General features: G+C 37.0%; 2 protein-coding genes across 6 annotated transcripts; one reads left to right on the top strand and one right to left on the bottom strand.

Moving 5' to 3' along the window:
• Window positions 1-408: 408 nt before the first annotated feature.
• On the bottom strand, window positions 409-6,359 carry leng9 (leukocyte receptor cluster (LRC) member 9). 3 transcript variants are annotated; one of them, XM_051864516.1, is made up of 8 exons: window positions 6,270-6,359; window positions 6,014-6,074; window positions 5,781-5,867; window positions 4,362-4,452; window positions 4,044-4,174; window positions 3,795-3,952; window positions 3,535-3,703; window positions 409-1,444 (listed from the first exon to the last, which is right to left on the bottom strand). In XM_051864516.1, the coding sequence occupies exons 3-8, from the start codon at window positions 5,845-5,847 to the stop codon at window positions 501-503; spliced, it is 1,560 nt and encodes a 519-aa protein (XP_051720476.1). In that variant the 5' UTR covers window positions 5,848-5,867; window positions 6,014-6,074; window positions 6,270-6,359; the 3' UTR covers window positions 409-500. The 3 variants fall into 3 exon arrangements, with proteins under 3 accessions (XP_051720476.1, XP_051720477.1, XP_051720475.1); XM_051864517.1 differs by lacking the exon at window positions 6,014-6,074 and having other exon boundaries at window positions 6,270-6,295; XM_051864515.1 differs by lacking the exon at window positions 6,270-6,359 and having other exon boundaries at window positions 6,014-6,263.
• Window positions 6,360-6,870: 511 nt separating this feature from the next.
• On the top strand, window positions 6,871-15,565 carry flcn (folliculin). 3 transcript variants are annotated; one of them, XM_051864514.1, is made up of 13 exons: window positions 6,871-6,889; window positions 7,208-7,255; window positions 8,199-8,408; window positions 8,496-8,642; window positions 8,740-8,961; window positions 9,074-9,240; window positions 11,740-11,831; window positions 12,293-12,456; window positions 12,547-12,660; window positions 12,838-12,961; window positions 13,544-13,669; window positions 13,798-13,900; window positions 14,907-15,565. In XM_051864514.1, the coding sequence occupies exons 3-13, from the start codon at window positions 8,199-8,201 to the stop codon at window positions 15,112-15,114; spliced, it is 1,677 nt and encodes a 558-aa protein (XP_051720474.1). In that variant the 5' UTR covers window positions 6,871-6,889; window positions 7,208-7,255; the 3' UTR covers window positions 15,115-15,565. The 3 variants fall into 3 exon arrangements, with proteins under 3 accessions (XP_051720474.1, XP_051720473.1, XP_051720472.1); XM_051864513.1 differs by lacking the exon at window positions 6,871-6,889 and adding an exon at window positions 6,912-6,930; XM_051864512.1 differs by lacking the exon at window positions 6,871-6,889 and having other exon boundaries at window positions 6,962-7,255.
• The last annotated feature ends 703 nt before the right edge of the window (window positions 15,566-16,268 follow it).

Genomic DNA, 16,268 nt, shown 5'->3' with positions numbered 1-16,268 from the left:
CTCCAGTCAGTTTTGTGTTCTATACGCGACTCAAATGCCGTGTCATGTGCGAGACACTGCAAAGGGCGTGAGAGGCAAGTGCAACGGTTAAAGGCATCCGGCTAGCGAGTGTTTACATCTGTCGATTAATGAAGATCTGACGGATGAACTCGTGGCTCAATAAAAGACTTTTTAGTTTTATGGATGTCGCCATATTACTTTGGTCTAGTATTCTAGATGCTACTATAAGTTGCTGTGTGAACGGGACATTTCCTGTAAGTAAATGCTCTTAAATTTCCAAAAATTGACAGTGTGATCATAGCCATAAAGAATGTTCAGTGTATCTATTGCTTGTATTGTGGAAATATGATTGAGTTTGTGAAGAGAAAAAATAAAGACCAGTCTCTGCTTTTCCCACTTCAACAGAAATAATTTAGAAATTAATTTTATTATTATTAAATTTTTTGATGTAGTTATTTAATGAGCATCATCTCTGACTTTAGATACATAACCAGGCACTTTTACACATTGGGCAGCTGAACAACACATACAACCTGATAGAAACCGTTCTCTGTGTTTGTATGACTATTCACACAAAGATAGAGTTTATTTACTTCTAGCTTGCCAAAGTTCACATCTTTGGCCAGTTTAACAGCCCCTATCCCTTCAAATATCTTGTCTGTCATGGGCTCCTGTGCTTTGGCCAGGGTGAGATGGTACGAAGGGTATCGGGAATGGCGGTGAAGCCAGCCCTTCTCCTTGAAGGCTTCTTGGAGAGGGGAATTCAGGCTCTGGACATCTGACAGGGGTTGTGGGGTCACATGAAGAACAGTCCCATTAAAGTGCCTTAGTTTTGGGGTGAAAGACACAGATATAGGGGGTTTGTGGGAGTTTCCGACTGTGGTACGCAGGAGCTCAGCAGCAGCACTGACTTCCTCTGGGCCATTGAGAACAAGCAAAGAGAGAGTGATGTGTAAAGTTTCAGGGTTCACCCACAGCGGCTCTGACTGAGGGAGGTGGGAGAGAACCTTCCTCTGAACGCGCTGGAAGGCCTGGAGAGCAGCGGGAGAGTCCACGCGGAAGCAGATGAAGTGAGTGGGCTTGCGTGGTGGTGGACGTCCCGACTGTGGTTGAAGCTGAACCTGCTCTGATTCTGGACCACTCACTCCATCCCAGCTGTTCTTCCATTCTTCCACTATTTCAGCCTGTTCTTCTTTCTGAGTGATGGATAGCTCCTCTGCCAAATGATTCAAACTGAGATCTTCAGTAGCCGCCATCTTTTTGTTTTCTGGTGTAGATTCTTGTTGCAATAGTAAGATGTCATCACTGGTTCCTTCCTCAGCATTTTCGGTAAATGAGTGATCTGTGGCATCTTCCAGCTCTTCAGTTGCTTGCTCTAGGTCATTTGAAACATCGGCTGTGTTTGTGGTCTCTTCATGCTGTCCAGAGTCAGGTGTTAAATTTTCTGAGAATTGAATAATTTCAATATATTACAATTACGAGAAATAATATTGTATTAAAAATACAATATAGTTATTACATCATATAACAAAATAATATATAAAATAATACTGAATTACATTTACAGTTCAGTGGCATGATGCTATACTTATTAAAAATGACATGTTTTTAATTTCTGTGTTAAAATTCATTGGGATATATTTTTGGAGGCATAAAGTTCTGATATCATAATGAAGAAAAAATTCCATAAAACCTTATTAAATAGTTTGGCATATTCTTTTATTATTTCACTATTTTATTATTATTTTAAAGGGTTAGTTCACCCAAAAATGAAATTTCAGTCATTAATTACTCACCCTCATGTCGTTCCACACCCATAAGACCTTCGTTCATTTTCAAAACACAAATTAAGATATTTTTGATGAAATCCGATGGCTCAGTGAGGCCTGCATTGCCAGCAAGATCGTTTCCTTTTTCATTGTCCAGAAATGTACTAAAAACATATTTCAAACAGTTCATGTGTGTAGTGTACAGTGGTTCAACCTTAATATTATAAAGCAACTAGAATACTTTTTGTGCGCCAAGAAAAAAATAGCGACTTTATTCAACAATATCTAGTGATGGGCGATTTCAAAACACTGCTTCATGAAGCTTCGAAGCTTTACGAATTTTTGTTTCGAATCAGTGCGTATTAAACTGCCAAAGTCACGTGAACTATAGAAATTTCGAAATACTTATGATGTAACGAAGCCTCGTTTACTGAAATCACGTGATTTTGGCGCTCTGAACCACTGATCCAAAAACAAAAGATTCGTAAAGCTTCGAAGCTTCATGAAGCAGTGTTTTGAAATCGCCCATCACTAGATATTGTTGAATAAAGTCGTTTTTGGGGGGGGTTTTGGTGCACAAAAAGTATTCTCGTCATAATATTAAGGTTGAACCACTGTACTCACATGAACTGTTTTAAATATGTTTTTAGAACCTTTCTGGACAATGAAAAAGGAAATGATCTTGCTGTCAATAGAGGCCTCACCAAGCCATCAGATTTTATCAAAAATATCTTAATTTGTGTTCTGAAGATGAACAAAGGTCTTACGGGTGTGGAAGGACATGAAGGTGAGTAATTAATGACATAAATTTCATTTTTGGGTGGACTAACCCTTTAATATGGTTACGTTCACACACAGTAGAACCCTTTAACTGTTATTCTATAGTCTTTGGTACTTGGTAAATTATTACTTTTATTATTTTTTTATTGTTTCGCTGCTTATTAATATTTGAAAAACTTTTATCTGCTGAAACAAAGTCAGGTGGTGCGATAAAAAAAAATGGTCCAACTAACAGTCATTACATTGAAACTTTTCTTGACAATGGTATAAAAGTTATTCATAACCATGAGAAACTGACATGAATAAAAAGACATCTCTAAGAACTTGACACACATGTTTTATACTATATTTTTTTAACTGGACTTTTTTTCGTGGGCATTCTTATATGGCATTGACCCAGTAACCAACTGCTGGACAATGCAGAACAAAATACTGGTGAATACATGTCTAGCATGAGGTTACTTCGCTAGTTGAGTCTCCACCATCCAGAGTGACTGACCGACCTGTGAGACAGTCGACATCTGTCTCCGAAATGACATCTGCCCATGAGCCTGTTTCCCGGGTCAAAATAATAGTAGGGACTTTAAGGAACAGCTGCTGATGGAATGGCAATGGCGTTCTGCCATTCTATTGCGCATGCATGGCTTTAACTTCTACTTTGTAACGTACTACTGTAACCGGCATCTACTACAGGAGAATAGCTGATTTTCCGTAGTGACAGATTAGATAAGTAAATGTTATGTTTTATGGTTACATAGCATTTTAATTGTATCTGTATATCATTTAATGCCAAAAGCAATCCTGATCTTGCTTTTTTATGACATGTTTTGTACTTTGTCAAATGATTAAATGAACAGTCACACCATCCTCTTTGTTGTTGCTTAGTGATTTTTGTTTTCTTTGGCTACAGCAGTTAACAGTTTACTTCCGTTCGCCGTTGCTATTCCATCAGCAGCTGTTACTTAAAGTCCCCACTGTCACTCACCTTGCTGCTGATCCTCACTGCCAAAAGGCGGCAAAATAGTCTGCCCAGTGGAGCCGAACACCCTGTCAGTGCGACTGTCTCTATCCCACACCCGCTGGCCTTTGTAGCTGAAGTACTGTATCCTATGACGAGGGAGAGCCAGCTCCTCAGAGAAGTCACAGTCACACACCTAATGAGTAACAAATGAGTGTTAAGGCTGGTTATGACCATACATGATACATGATAATGAACCATATTAGTACTGATGTAATGTAACACACCTGAGTGTCCCATGCGAAGTCAGAGAATGGGCGTTCCAGCACCCCAAGGAAGCGGTCCAGGTGACCAACTACAAAATCAGCTGGGTCCACTGAGGAGTCCCATATAATTCTGGAGATGACATCATCGGCTGTACGCATGCGTGGCTTCTTCTTACACCCTGAGACAGAAAGGCATCTATTTGTAATCATCAAGAGTGAATTTGGAAGGTAAAGTGCGTTTGCACTTCATCACTAAATCTATCATCACACCTTCTTTCTCAGTCTTTATATGCTGCTTTTGTGCATTAATATTTCTTCTATTTTTTCGGTTCTTGCTCTGCTTTTCTGTAACGGTTGTATCATCTTCCTCTGAGTGTGTGGTTTGAGGGACGTCAAGCATACTGTGAAGTGAGGAAAGAGCAATGCATTATTTATCCACAAAGCTTCAATGACTATTCAGATTTTACATATTTTACAGCAGCCACAAGACACTGTGCCAACTGCTGTTTAAATGAAAATATACAGATAATAAATCATGTCTAGCATGTTCGCTAGTTGAATCTCTACCATCCAGAGTGATTGACAGACCTGTGAGACAGTCGACATCTGTCACCGAAATGACATCTGCCCAAGAGGAAGTGCTGGCAAATGTTTCGGCTACTTTCTTGTTTCATCTCATCTGGTACGAAGGGAAATGGAAGAAAAAGTTCAGTAAAATCATTCACATAGCAATTTGAATATACAGCAGTATAGATACATTCATGCACTGACTGATAACACAAGATAAGGTTAATCTTTAACTATTTGGACAATAGAAGTTAAGTTCTCCCGGAGCAGTTAAGGTAGACGGGGATGTAGTGGTGTGTGAAGATGTAAATGGTGGCAAACAGGCAAGTTTACGAGGAACAGAATAAACGTCTGAGGCAAATGTCGGTTTCAGTGCAGCATTTTTGAACTCATGTCTTCAGCTCCACCCACCACCTACACTTTTACACACCTGTCGTGGAACAATAAACAAACACACTACCTTTCGAAAGTTGGGTGTCAGTATGATTTTTTTTTTTTAAAGAATGAAAGAAATTAATACTTTTATTCGACAAGGACAAATTAAAATGCTCACAAGTGACAGTAAAAACTTTTACAATGTTACAAAAGATTATATTTCAAATAAATGCTGTTATTTTGAACTTTCTATTTATCAAAAAAATCCTGAAATATTAATATATTAATAAGAAATGTTTCTTGAGCAGCGAATCAGCATATTAGAATGATTTCTGAAGGACCATGTGACACTGAAGACTGGAGTAATGGCTGATCAAATAAATGCAGCCTTGGTGAGCATAAGAGACTTCTTTCAAAAACAATGATCTTACAAACCCCAAACTCTTGAACGATAGTATCTGTACAACATTTACCTGAAAGGTTGGTACAGACTACAACCAAAAACTCCCCATGAAACAACAAATGACAATTTGGGTGCCTCAACACAGCACAAATGTCCCTTTTGAAAGCTTTTGGACGAGGAGGTTTTAACTGAAAATAGCACAATAATGGCTTGCAGTCCCTGTAAGTGCTCTTAGGACTGACTAGTGCTGTAGAAGCAGACCTCTCTTTGTGAAATTTATATTCTCTACCCTGCACTTACAGTAAGCCTACAGCAATTTTGTACAAAACAAACCTATACTTAGCTAGAAATTATGGATAAATTAAAAAGGCTTTTCACTGCCATCTTCAGGACATTTGCATTGCCGCCTCCGCCTCTCCAGTATTTGTTTTAGGCGGTGACCTATACGTTTTATCAAAGTTGATCAATTTGTCATTTTCAGCTCATTTTGAAGAAATGTATTTTAAACTACTTAAAATGACAACAAATAATTTACTAGCACTACAAACCATAAAATGCTAAATGTAACCTTTAGATTTACATGCTTTTTATATTTTATATACTTAATTTCCCGATGACAATGTTACTCAGTGAAGTTTAAATAAATCTAACTTATGTCTTACCTATGTGGATTTGTCTGTCAGAATCCTCTGTGAGGGTTTCCTGAGTTCTCTCTTCCTCAAACTCCATATTTGACAGCTTCAACAGAGCTTCATTGAAACAGACATGTTACATTTAGAAAGCAACTTAACCCCAATACATTTGCCATACTGTACTGTACTCGGTAAGACAAAATAATATTATGTAAAAAAATCTTTCTGGCATAATAAGTGAGAGCATGAACCATCCTACCTACCTCAAGTCACAAAGAATAAGACAACTAGGTTCGAAGTTGGCTGGTCAGTGTTAATGTTAACCTGTACATGATGACATCATCCGGTACAAATGACTCATAGCCTACATTCTGCGCGAACGATTTAACCAAATACATTACACGCCAATGAAGCTATGTAACTCAAAAATATATACTTATGAACATATTGTTTATATTGGTTGTGAAATTTACTGTACATTTCATACTATATTTATTTATTATTTTCAAGTCTACTTACTATGCTGCTAGGGCAATGTCCACAAACGCCACTTCCGGTTTCAGGTCTTGGGTATTGTAGTTTTCGCCAAAAGCATCGTTAATGGGAAGTCCGACTCATTTCGCTAATCGATTCTTTCGAACAGTTCTGTTCATAAAACGCATATTAAATGCTCAATTTTCCAATAGACATACACAGGCACATACTGCTGTGTATTCATGTTTCAGATGTTTTATTAATAATAAATGTATTGTATTTTATTGTGTCATATTCCACTTATAAAACATTAAATGTAATTTGCATTCACAATGAACAATACTAATTTACATATCTCGCCTGAAAAGGTTTTTGCATATTTTGAGTTTTTTTACTCATATTTTGAGTAAAGTGAGTTGTTACCTCGAGAACCACTCGGACTGATTCAACCTGATTCATGAGCGATTCATTCAGAACGGTTTTGTAAACCCGTTCAACTGAATCATCGAAAAGATCCGATTCCACAAAAGATTCTCTCAGGGATAAAGGCATTCAGCGGATTACGGAAGAGCCCATAATTAATTATATCTCTCGAAATAACAAACATATACATGACCCCACCATGTAACTACAACAGAAAAACGTATTAGTGGATTATTTGGACTGTAAGTTACAGATGACCATGTAGTGAGAGACAAGAGCAGCTGTGAGTCACGCACACGTTGTTGTGATCTGAGCGCGTGACTTCCCCATCACATGACGCATAAGACTCAAAAAGGATGGACCTAACAATATAAACACAATAAAACTAATTATTACGATCGTATTTCAGCGACGATTTAGTAAACCGTACGTCGTTGAGGATAGTGTGTCATTTATGTTGACTAGTAACAAGTTACATTTTTAGCAACATTGATAACCATGCAAAACCTGTAGATAGTTGCTATTGTCAATGCTCCATTACAATGTTTTGTTCTTGATAGTTTACGGGCAGTACCAGTCGGCGCAATTGCTCTACCCATCTGATAAAGGTAAGGATATTTTAGGTGTTTTTTTCTATGTACAATTTTTGCTTGCATTTAGATTGAGCCAAGATACCATATGTGAATAAGGTAACATTTCAACTAATATGTCACCATACTTCCCCAGTTGATCACAATACATTAAGACATTACATCTTGTATTACAGTTTTCCTAAAATGTTATGTCTAAATATTCAAATGAGGCATTATCTGATGAAAAATGCCCTCATTTGCAAGACAGAAATCTGAACATTGGATCTTGTTTCATTTTGTTGACGTGCTATAGAGTTAAAGGTTTTTACAGAAAGGATTTTGGATATCCTCACTCCATAAATCAGAAATAAATCACTATGTTTTTAGGAATAAAATATTATATAAATCAGTTGAATATGTATATGTATGTATGTGTGTATATATATATATATATATATATATATATATATATAAATGAACAAACCCCTCTGTAAAAACCTTCAGGATACAGATAAAACAGGAAACACAGTGTATGTACATGTTACTGAAATGGAACTGTTTGGCTCAGCTCATGAGAAAAAAAGCAAATTTTGAGAAAACAGCCTTAAATATATGTATTTTTTACATTTACAGACACAAATAGACAAAGTGTAATAAAATAAACACTTAAATGTTTTCCACTAGTCTGGAAGAAGATATATCAAGGAAGCAAAATCTCAAAATGTACTAGTTCTTGAAAAAAAACAATGATTTTGCCTGTACATTTGATAAGAGTGATGTTTACTGCCAAAGTCATTGGCATTCCTTTAACATTATGCATTTGGCTAAATGTCTGTTCTGGTTTATAAACCATCTCTAAAACACACCCTTTCAAAATGTAAAAAAAAATATATATATATATATATATATATATATATATATATATATATATATATTGATAATATTGCATATTCTCATATAATCTTTCTTTTTTCTCCAGATGAATGCTTTAGTCGCCCTTTGCCACTTCTGTGAGCTCCATGGCCCTCGGACGCTATTCTGTACAGAGGCCGTCCACCCTCCGTCCCCATCTCCTCCGCAGCCTGGTTCAGCCATTCCTGGTGACAGGGACCGAGAGGGGGACAGAGAGGGCGAAGGGCTCACCATGAGAGCCAACAGCTCTGCCACACAAAGAGCAGACATGTGTGAAGTAAGTGAGAAAGCATTCTTGTCACAGCCCAAATACATTCAAAATGTTCTCTCTAATATCATATAATATCTGACTTTCTCTCACCAGGGCTGTCGCTCCCTACCTGCATCTCACCCAGGCTTTGTGAGTGTGGACAGTGAGACAGGAATCCGCTATTTGAGCCATCAACATCCACGCCAGCCACAGCTTTTCAGTGTGGTGAGACAAGCATGTGTGCGCAGCCTCAGCTGCGAGGTATGTATATGCTTATGATAAATAATCTAACTTGATAAAAAAAAAAAAAAAAAAAAAAACATTTACGTGAAATTTGTTATATTATCTGCTCTTGCAGGTTTGTCCTGGTCGGGAGGGGCCCATCTTCTTTGGAGATGAACAGCATGGATTCGTTTTTTCTCATACGTTTTTCATCAAAGACAGCCTGGCACGGGGTTTCCAGCGCTGGTACAGCATTGTCGTGGTAGCTATGGACAGGATCTACCTCATCAACTCCTGGCCTTTCCTGTTGCGCCACCTGCGGCTAACCATTCAGAGTCTACAGAACACAGCACTCAAGGTACTGGACTGCAGCACCACTTTAGTACCGTGATTGATAGAGTGCCTCTTCGAGTGATGAGTTGCTTGCAGTGTTGAAAATACAACATTTTTCTCTGTTTGTTACCCTGCAGGTGTTTGACAGCGAGCAGGGTGTGTGTCCTCAGAGGGCTGTGCGTATGAACAGTGCCTTCTCTCCGGCAGTGTTCCCCCATCAGCGCAGTGGCAATGCAGCCCGCTCACTCACATCTCTAACCCAGCACCAAAACCTGTGGGCTAGTCTGCACTCCTCATTCAGCTGGTTCGTAAAACTGTATTCTGAATATTTTTGACTTTATAACTCACAATGTTTCTTTATTTCTCATAATTCTGATTTTTATGTCTCACAATTTTGACACAATTTCTTTATATCTCGCAACTTAATTTCTCATAATTTTGACTATATCTCAGAATTGCCACCTTAGGGCTTTTCACACTTGAAATTCGGGATGCACCGATACCAAGCTGTACTTGTACTTAAAAATACCCCCGATACCAAAGACCGATACCTCACGTGACAAAACTTACAGAATTGTCCGTGCACAGAGACACCGGCGGCAGCAGCAGAAACAATGTCAGCCTCAGAGGTGTGGAAATACTTCACAATTAATGATGACAACACACACATTGCGAACTGCATGCTTTCAGTCACAATTTGTTATCGATTAGTGAAGGCGGGATAGGCGGAATCGCACTGAATGACACAGACCAGAAGCGCGCTCTCTCTCGCATGCTCGCTCTCTCTTTCTTGCGCGCGATCCCAGTTCTCTCAGACAGCGTGCGATCAGGTCTTCTTGCGACTGAATGGTCAAATGCACACATAGTTGTCAAAATGTCCATCGTGTGGAGTATCTCACGTAAATACAGTCGATTATGGCTTAAGTGGACGTAAACATTTGGGTGAAAGCAGGATATGTGTCAGTATCCATGGATTCGGTCTTAAAGGGACCGTAGCCTATATTTGTCATTAATGTTAATAAAACAACAAAATATGTTAAATAAATGTATACATGGTAAATAAACCTAATGTATCTGAAAAACAAGTTTATTTAATTTATATCTCTATAGTATTTGTTGTATTGTTTGTAATTTGTTTGTAAATTTCTTTTTATATAACAACAATTATATATATTGGTAATTATGCCCTTTGAAGGTTATTGGACACTGTGAAATTTTTGTTCTTTAAGTTTGTGACAAGCACATAAAAATTATTACTTTTTTTCATTGGAGTAATAATAAAGAAGCTGTCCTACATTCATTAGTCTCACTGTGCTGTGCTTGGAAAACTGCAACATCACCAAAAAAAATAAAAGAGAGAGAGAGAGAGAAAATAATAAATGTATAGGCATTGGTATCGACGAGTACCAGGAAAAAAAGTATCGCTACTCGTACTCGGTCCTTAAAAAATGGTATCGCTGCATCCCTACTTGAAATAGTTATCCCTGGGTCATTCTAAACCCTGGGTAAACCTTTATCTTACTTCACGTTTCACACTGCTCATAATTTACCCAGGGTTGACAATTAATCCTGGGTATTCATAAGCTGATGTTTGACATTGTACATTCCTAAACCCTGGGTTAATGTTCTAATTTGCATATTTGCGGTGTCTGTGTCATTGATTGGATAAACGCAGCACGCGACCTGTTTACATAGCTCTGGCTATGCGCATCATTGTATTGCCGACTGTACTATCGAGTTTATATTGAATGGGCATTTCGGACTATAAAGGTAAGAATGAAACGGTCTCTTCTTCACTCAAATTGTCATGTTTTCTGTCAGCATTTGACATTTTTCCTCACAAAAGCTGTTTCCGTGACTGTCCAAAGCAGACAAATGTGAGGCACGCGATTGGTTGTCTGTTGCTAAGCGTCTAGCATAACATTCTAACACCGCATGGTTTCACACTGTACAAGTTTGCCACCGCAATGCGGGGTTAACACTGCAAAAGCGGTGCTAACCCTGCTCCAGAGCAGGGTTTCATAACCCCACTTCTAAATTACAAGTGTGAAACGTTCCTTTACCCGGGGTTAAAAGCAGTGTTTAGAACGACGATAACCCGGGTTAAGCGCAGTGTGAAAAGCCTTCTTATGTCTCACAGTTGTGACTTTCTATTTCAAAATTGTGACTTATCTCACAATTGTCGCTTTTTATCTCACAATTCTGACTTGACATCTCACAATTTCGACTTTATATCTCACAATTTCAACTTTATTTCTCACAATTTCAACTTTATTTCTCACAATTGTAACTTTATATCTTACAATTACAAATTTAATTTTAAAATTAACTCACAATTGTGACTATTTTTATAAAATTTTGACTTTATAGCTCACTATTCTAACTTTATTTCTCATAATTGCAACTACCCATATTACTTATAATTGCGACTTTATTTCTCACAATTTTGACTTTATATCTCACTATTACAAGTATATTTCTCAATTGTGACTATCACAATTGTGACTTTATTTCTCACTATTATAACTTTATATCTCACTATGTAACATTATTTCTCATTTAACACTTTATCTCACAGTTAGCACTGTTTCAGTTATCATTCATATACTGGGCACAAAGGTTTAACATTTAGGAGTTTGGTCAAATTCCTAACCCTAAATGTGTATGAGCAATAGTAACAGTGATGATTTCCTTGGCAAACACACATACACTTCCACATACCTATTTTGTGTCTACTGTATCTATTTTGTATTTTTTAAATCGTAATAATTCCTCTTACTTAAGTTAATTATCTGTTCTTTAGGTTGCTGAAAGCTTGTGGCAGTCGGTTGACTGAGAAGCTTTTAGAGGGAGCTCCCACAGAAGACACACTTGTTCTCATTGAAAGACAAACTGGTAAAATGAATTCACTGAGTAAAAGAATTATAAAAAACATTAAGAGAATGAAGATTGAAATTTTGTTGTGATAAAAATGTGATCAAATGTTATGTTTCTATACACAGCTAGATTAAAGAAGCTAAACTGAATTCTTCTTCTTCTTCTTCTTCTTCTTTTTTTTTTTTTTTGTATCACGGGATACTATTGATTCCGTTGGAATATTTTAATTAGTGTGCCTACTAACAAATTGATTTTTCAACTGTTAAACTGAGTGTCTGGCCCACATTTTCCTTTTCCAACGTTCTGCTCCTGAGACTGGCAAACAAACAGCTCTCCAGTGATTGTCCAACTTTGTTCATCTTTTATAATCAGAATAATAGCAATGACTCGGCATATCCTGAGGTTTTACTGTAAAGTTATAATGTAGAGTTCAGCTTTCAAAAAGGTTCACAACAACATTGTGTATAATTCTCTCACAGAGCAAGAGGAAGAGATGAGTGCCTGGGATGGTGCTGAAGGAGGCGGCTCTAACTCACAGCCCAGTCAATCAGAGAGTGTACAGGCGAAAGACTTTCAATTTGATGATGGAAGACAAGAGGACCTCATTGGGCCGAAGTTCAAATCATTGAGACATTTAAGACAGGCAAATAAATGTTTACTCTGTTTCCAACATCAGTTAAAAATAAAACTATAAATATTAAATTTGACTATGCTATATTGGATTAATTGGCAGGTCCTGGGTACCACAGATTTCAGACAGCTGACATGGCACGTTCTCATGGGAAACCAAGTCATATGGAGAGGTGCAGACCCTTGTCTTATCCAGTCAGCTTTCAATGTGCTAAAGGTCAGCTGAAAACCTATGTTTACAATATTTCCATCACACTAATCAAGTGATTCCAGGTCTACACCTTTAAAGCACATCTGTGTTATATGTATACACTACCAGTCAAAAGTTTGGACACCCTTGACTGAATTTGTTTCATATAAGTATCCTGAACTCAGATTTCTGACCATTTCACAGGCTTTGCTTCCCGTTGGCTGTGTCCGAGCAGTTCCGTACAGTCCTCACTATGAGGAAGCATATCGATGTAACTTCCTTGGCCTTAGCCCAGATGTACCAATCCCAGCCCATGTCAGCTCTTCAGGTACTGTACTGTAAAAGAATGTGCTGTTTCTTAAATGTTTCACTGCAATCCCTCTTTTGTATATTTTTGCTTGACACAGCTAGTTAATTTACCCTTCAGAAAACATACTGTATGTCTACACCACATTAAAATAAACTTAAGATCCAAGCCCTGAGGGATTTGAGCCCCATTAACCTATTTTATTCTGATCCCATCCTTGTGGCGCTGCCGTATCTGAGATTTCTTGGGGTCAAACATACATAAACAGTAACACTATGCATAAGTCACACTGAGAAATGGCAGTAGTGCTGTCGTAATCTTTATCCATCAAACATACTGTTTTTATAACATGATTTTATTTTATTTTAATCAAGACAAACACATATGGATGTAACAGAGGCCTCAAACAAAGTGTTTTGGTGTGTTCTTTGTCAGAATGTGATTTACATCGTATTTCTCAACTTCTGTGTGACTGTTTTCTTTCTAAACATAGTGAAATTGTTTCATAACTCCGTGTCAAGTTCATCTCAAAGTTCAACACTCATTGAGTATCCTAATGGTGTAACCCCTCTCCCTCTTTCTTTCTCTCAATCTGTCTTCCAGAGTTTTCAGTGCTGGTGGATGTACTTAACGTTGAGCGCGGTTGTGTAAATCCTGTTTCGGATGATGACATTCTCTCACTTTACCAGTTCAACATTAGCAGTGCCAACACGCAACCAACGGATAAAGGTAAATGTATGGACATTACTGGACAGTATTGCCACAGTCTTTACATTTTTTTTACCCCTATTCAGACACACTATTTATTGCATTTTCCATTTGTACTCCTTCTATAATGTGTTTTTTCTTTCTCTCAGGTCCAACTCTGTTGAATAAGATTGAAGTGGCTCTTTCTAATGAGAATCTGTCGGTGGAGGTGGTCTCTCTCTGCCTGCTCTGTCTGAAAGAGGAGTGGATGAAGTAAATTAGCATTTTTTCTTACATATATATATATATATATACAATTTCTATTTTTATTATAAAATATATCCCTTCAGAGCCATTAGAAACTGATGACAGTCTTTATTCCAAACACAATATCCACTAATATATCCAAAATACTTGCTCAAGAGTACTTGCTTTTCATTTTGATTTATATAATTTTGTCTAATTTATTACTTTTGTATATATACAGTAGGTGTATATATTATATACACTACCATTTAAAAGTTTGGATCAGTAAGATTTTGAAAGAAGTCTGTTATGCTCACGAAGGCTGCATTTATCTTATCAAAAAATACAGTAAAACAGTAATATTGTGTAATATTCCTACAATAACTGTTTTCTATTGTAATATATTTTTTTAAATGTCATTTAGTCCAGTGATGGCAAAGCTGAATTTTCAGCATCATTACTCCAGTCTTCAGTGTCACATGATCCTTCAGAAATCATTCTAATATGATGATTTGCTGCTCAAGAAACATTTCCTATTATTATCACAGTTGAATACAGTTTTGCTGCTTAATATTCATGAGGAAAGTGAGATACATCAGGATTCTTTGTAGAATAGAAAGTTCAAAAGAACAGCATTTATTTGAAATAGAAATCTTTTGTATCATTATAAATGTCTGTACTGCCACTTTTGATCAATTTAAAGCTTCCTTGCTGAATAAGTATTAATTTCTTTCTTAAAACAAACTTTTGAATGACATCTAAAATGAAAACTTGTTGAAAAATTTGTTGAATGAAATGTGAAGTACTGTTACAGTGTTTATTTAAGGCACTTTCCACAATTGGGTACAAAATAGGGCCTGAAATTTGGGACTTTTGTCTGTTTACCTTTTTCCAGTAAATCTCCTTTTTCCTCTTTCTTATTCACTTACCAAATTTCCTCTTTGTACTTTTTCCATCATATCTGTTTATTGTTCTCTTGCTAACCTTCTGTGCTTCCTCTCACCACATGCTCTTATTGTTCTCTCTGTTACAGCAAAGTAAAAGTGTTGTTTAAGTTCTCCAAGGTGGATGGCAGAGGTAAAGAGGACACTCAGAAGGTTTTAACCCTGCTGGGGGCCACGGGGCCCGGAGAAGAGGACAATGTGCGTCTTCTTAAGTTTTGGATGACAGGACTCAGCAAGCTCTACAAGAGCCATCTGATGACAGCAGTCAGAGGTGGAGAGAGAACTCTGAGCCAGTGAGAAAGAGAGAGCGAGAGGAAGGGGACAATAGACTCATTGCTAAAGTTAGATGAAAAGAATGTGTGGGTGCGTTTTACGGGAAAAGGGGGTCAAGCCTGAGAATGTGTTTTTCTGCATGGTACAGAGAGAAAGTAAAAGCTATCATTGTGATTGAAGCCTCAAAAACTTTTACTTAGACATGTGCATTTAAATGGAATGTTGTTTTACCGTCATGACTAGACACGTCCATTTTCTGTCTTTTTCACTATGTCTAAAATTGCATATGGTCCACTGACTTCATGGGAACTAGGCAGAGTATCAATTGACATGATACTGTTTTGTGCCCTTTATAATTCACGTCATCGTCACATATCTCTGTTCATCTGACTTGTCTAAGAGAAAATTTGTTTAATTAGCAGTTTTATTTATCCTTATTTGTTAACTTATTTTAAATAAATGGATTTTAAACTCACACATGCTAAATAAAGACTGTGTGCTGCTTGTAAATCAAAGTGCTACTTACATTTTTTTTTAAAATTTTTTTATTAAGTACTGTAATTAATTAGTGCAATGTGATTATTCCAGCTACTGATGTCTATCGTGATCATCTTGTAGTGAAGAATTTTGACATTTCTTTTGGAACACAAAAGAAGATATTCTGATAACTGTCTAAATGTTTTTTCTCCCCATGCAAAAAAAAGGGAGTCCAGTGTATTTTTTGGACCCCACTGACTTCCATTGTATGGAAAAAAATAGTTAATGAGATTAATATTAACTATAAAAATAGTTTATAGTAACATTATTCAAAATATCTTTAAAGAAAGTCATACAGGTTTGGAACAACATGAGGGTAAGTAAATCGTAACAGAATTTTCATTTTTGGGTGAACTGGCCCTTTAATTGCTGAGTTTCTGAAATATTTAGCAATCGCCCCTAAACCCATACAGTTTTTACAACTTGTTTTAAAGACCTCAAGTCGTAATAAACACTTCTAACATTTACCCTCAGCATACGCGCCTCTTACATAAGGAAACTCTAGTGTTTCACAGTTGTATTAGCGTAACTGAAAGGATCAGCTTATTTCCTTCTATATTAATGTACACAGTCCAGAGCAGAAGTGATATATCACTATACACATGAACACACACACACACACACAGTATATATAAATATTT

The sequence above is a fragment of the Ctenopharyngodon idella genome, chromosome 16 (genome assembly GCF_019924925.1).
Source record: "Ctenopharyngodon idella isolate HZGC_01 chromosome 16, HZGC01, whole genome shotgun sequence".
Lineage (NCBI taxonomy): Eukaryota > Metazoa > Chordata > Actinopteri > Cypriniformes > Xenocyprididae > Ctenopharyngodon > Ctenopharyngodon idella.
This window is presented reverse-complemented; position numbering and strand designations above follow the sequence as displayed.

What these genes read in the sequence shown, in the direction of transcription:
- flcn (XM_051864514.1), top strand. Translation starts at nt 8,199, where the DNA reads ATGAATGCTTTAGTCGCCCTTTGCCACTTCTGTGAGCTCCATGGCCCT. An exon ending in AAAGAGCAGACATGTGTGAA is followed by an intron (nt 8,409 to 8,495) that starts GTAAGTGAGAAA and finishes TTCTCTCACCAG; the next exon opens with GGCTGTCGCTCCCTACCTGC. An exon ending in CTGAAAGAGGAGTGGATGAA is followed by an intron (nt 13,901 to 14,906) that starts GTAAATTAGCAT and finishes TCTCTGTTACAG; the next exon opens with CAAAGTAAAAGTGTTGTTTA.
- leng9 (XM_051864516.1), bottom strand. Translation starts at nt 5,847, where the DNA reads ATGGAGTTTGAGGAAGAGAGAACTCAGGAAACCCTCACAGAGGATTCT. An exon ending in TATAAAGACTGAGAAAGAAG is followed by an intron (nt 3,953 to 4,043) that starts GTGTGATGATAG and finishes TTTCTGTCTCAG; the next exon opens with GGTGTAAGAAGAAGCCACGC. An exon ending in ACTTCGCATGGGACACTCAG is followed by an intron (nt 3,704 to 3,794) that starts GTGTGTTACATT and finishes GTTACTCATTAG; the next exon opens with GTGTGTGACTGTGACTTCTC.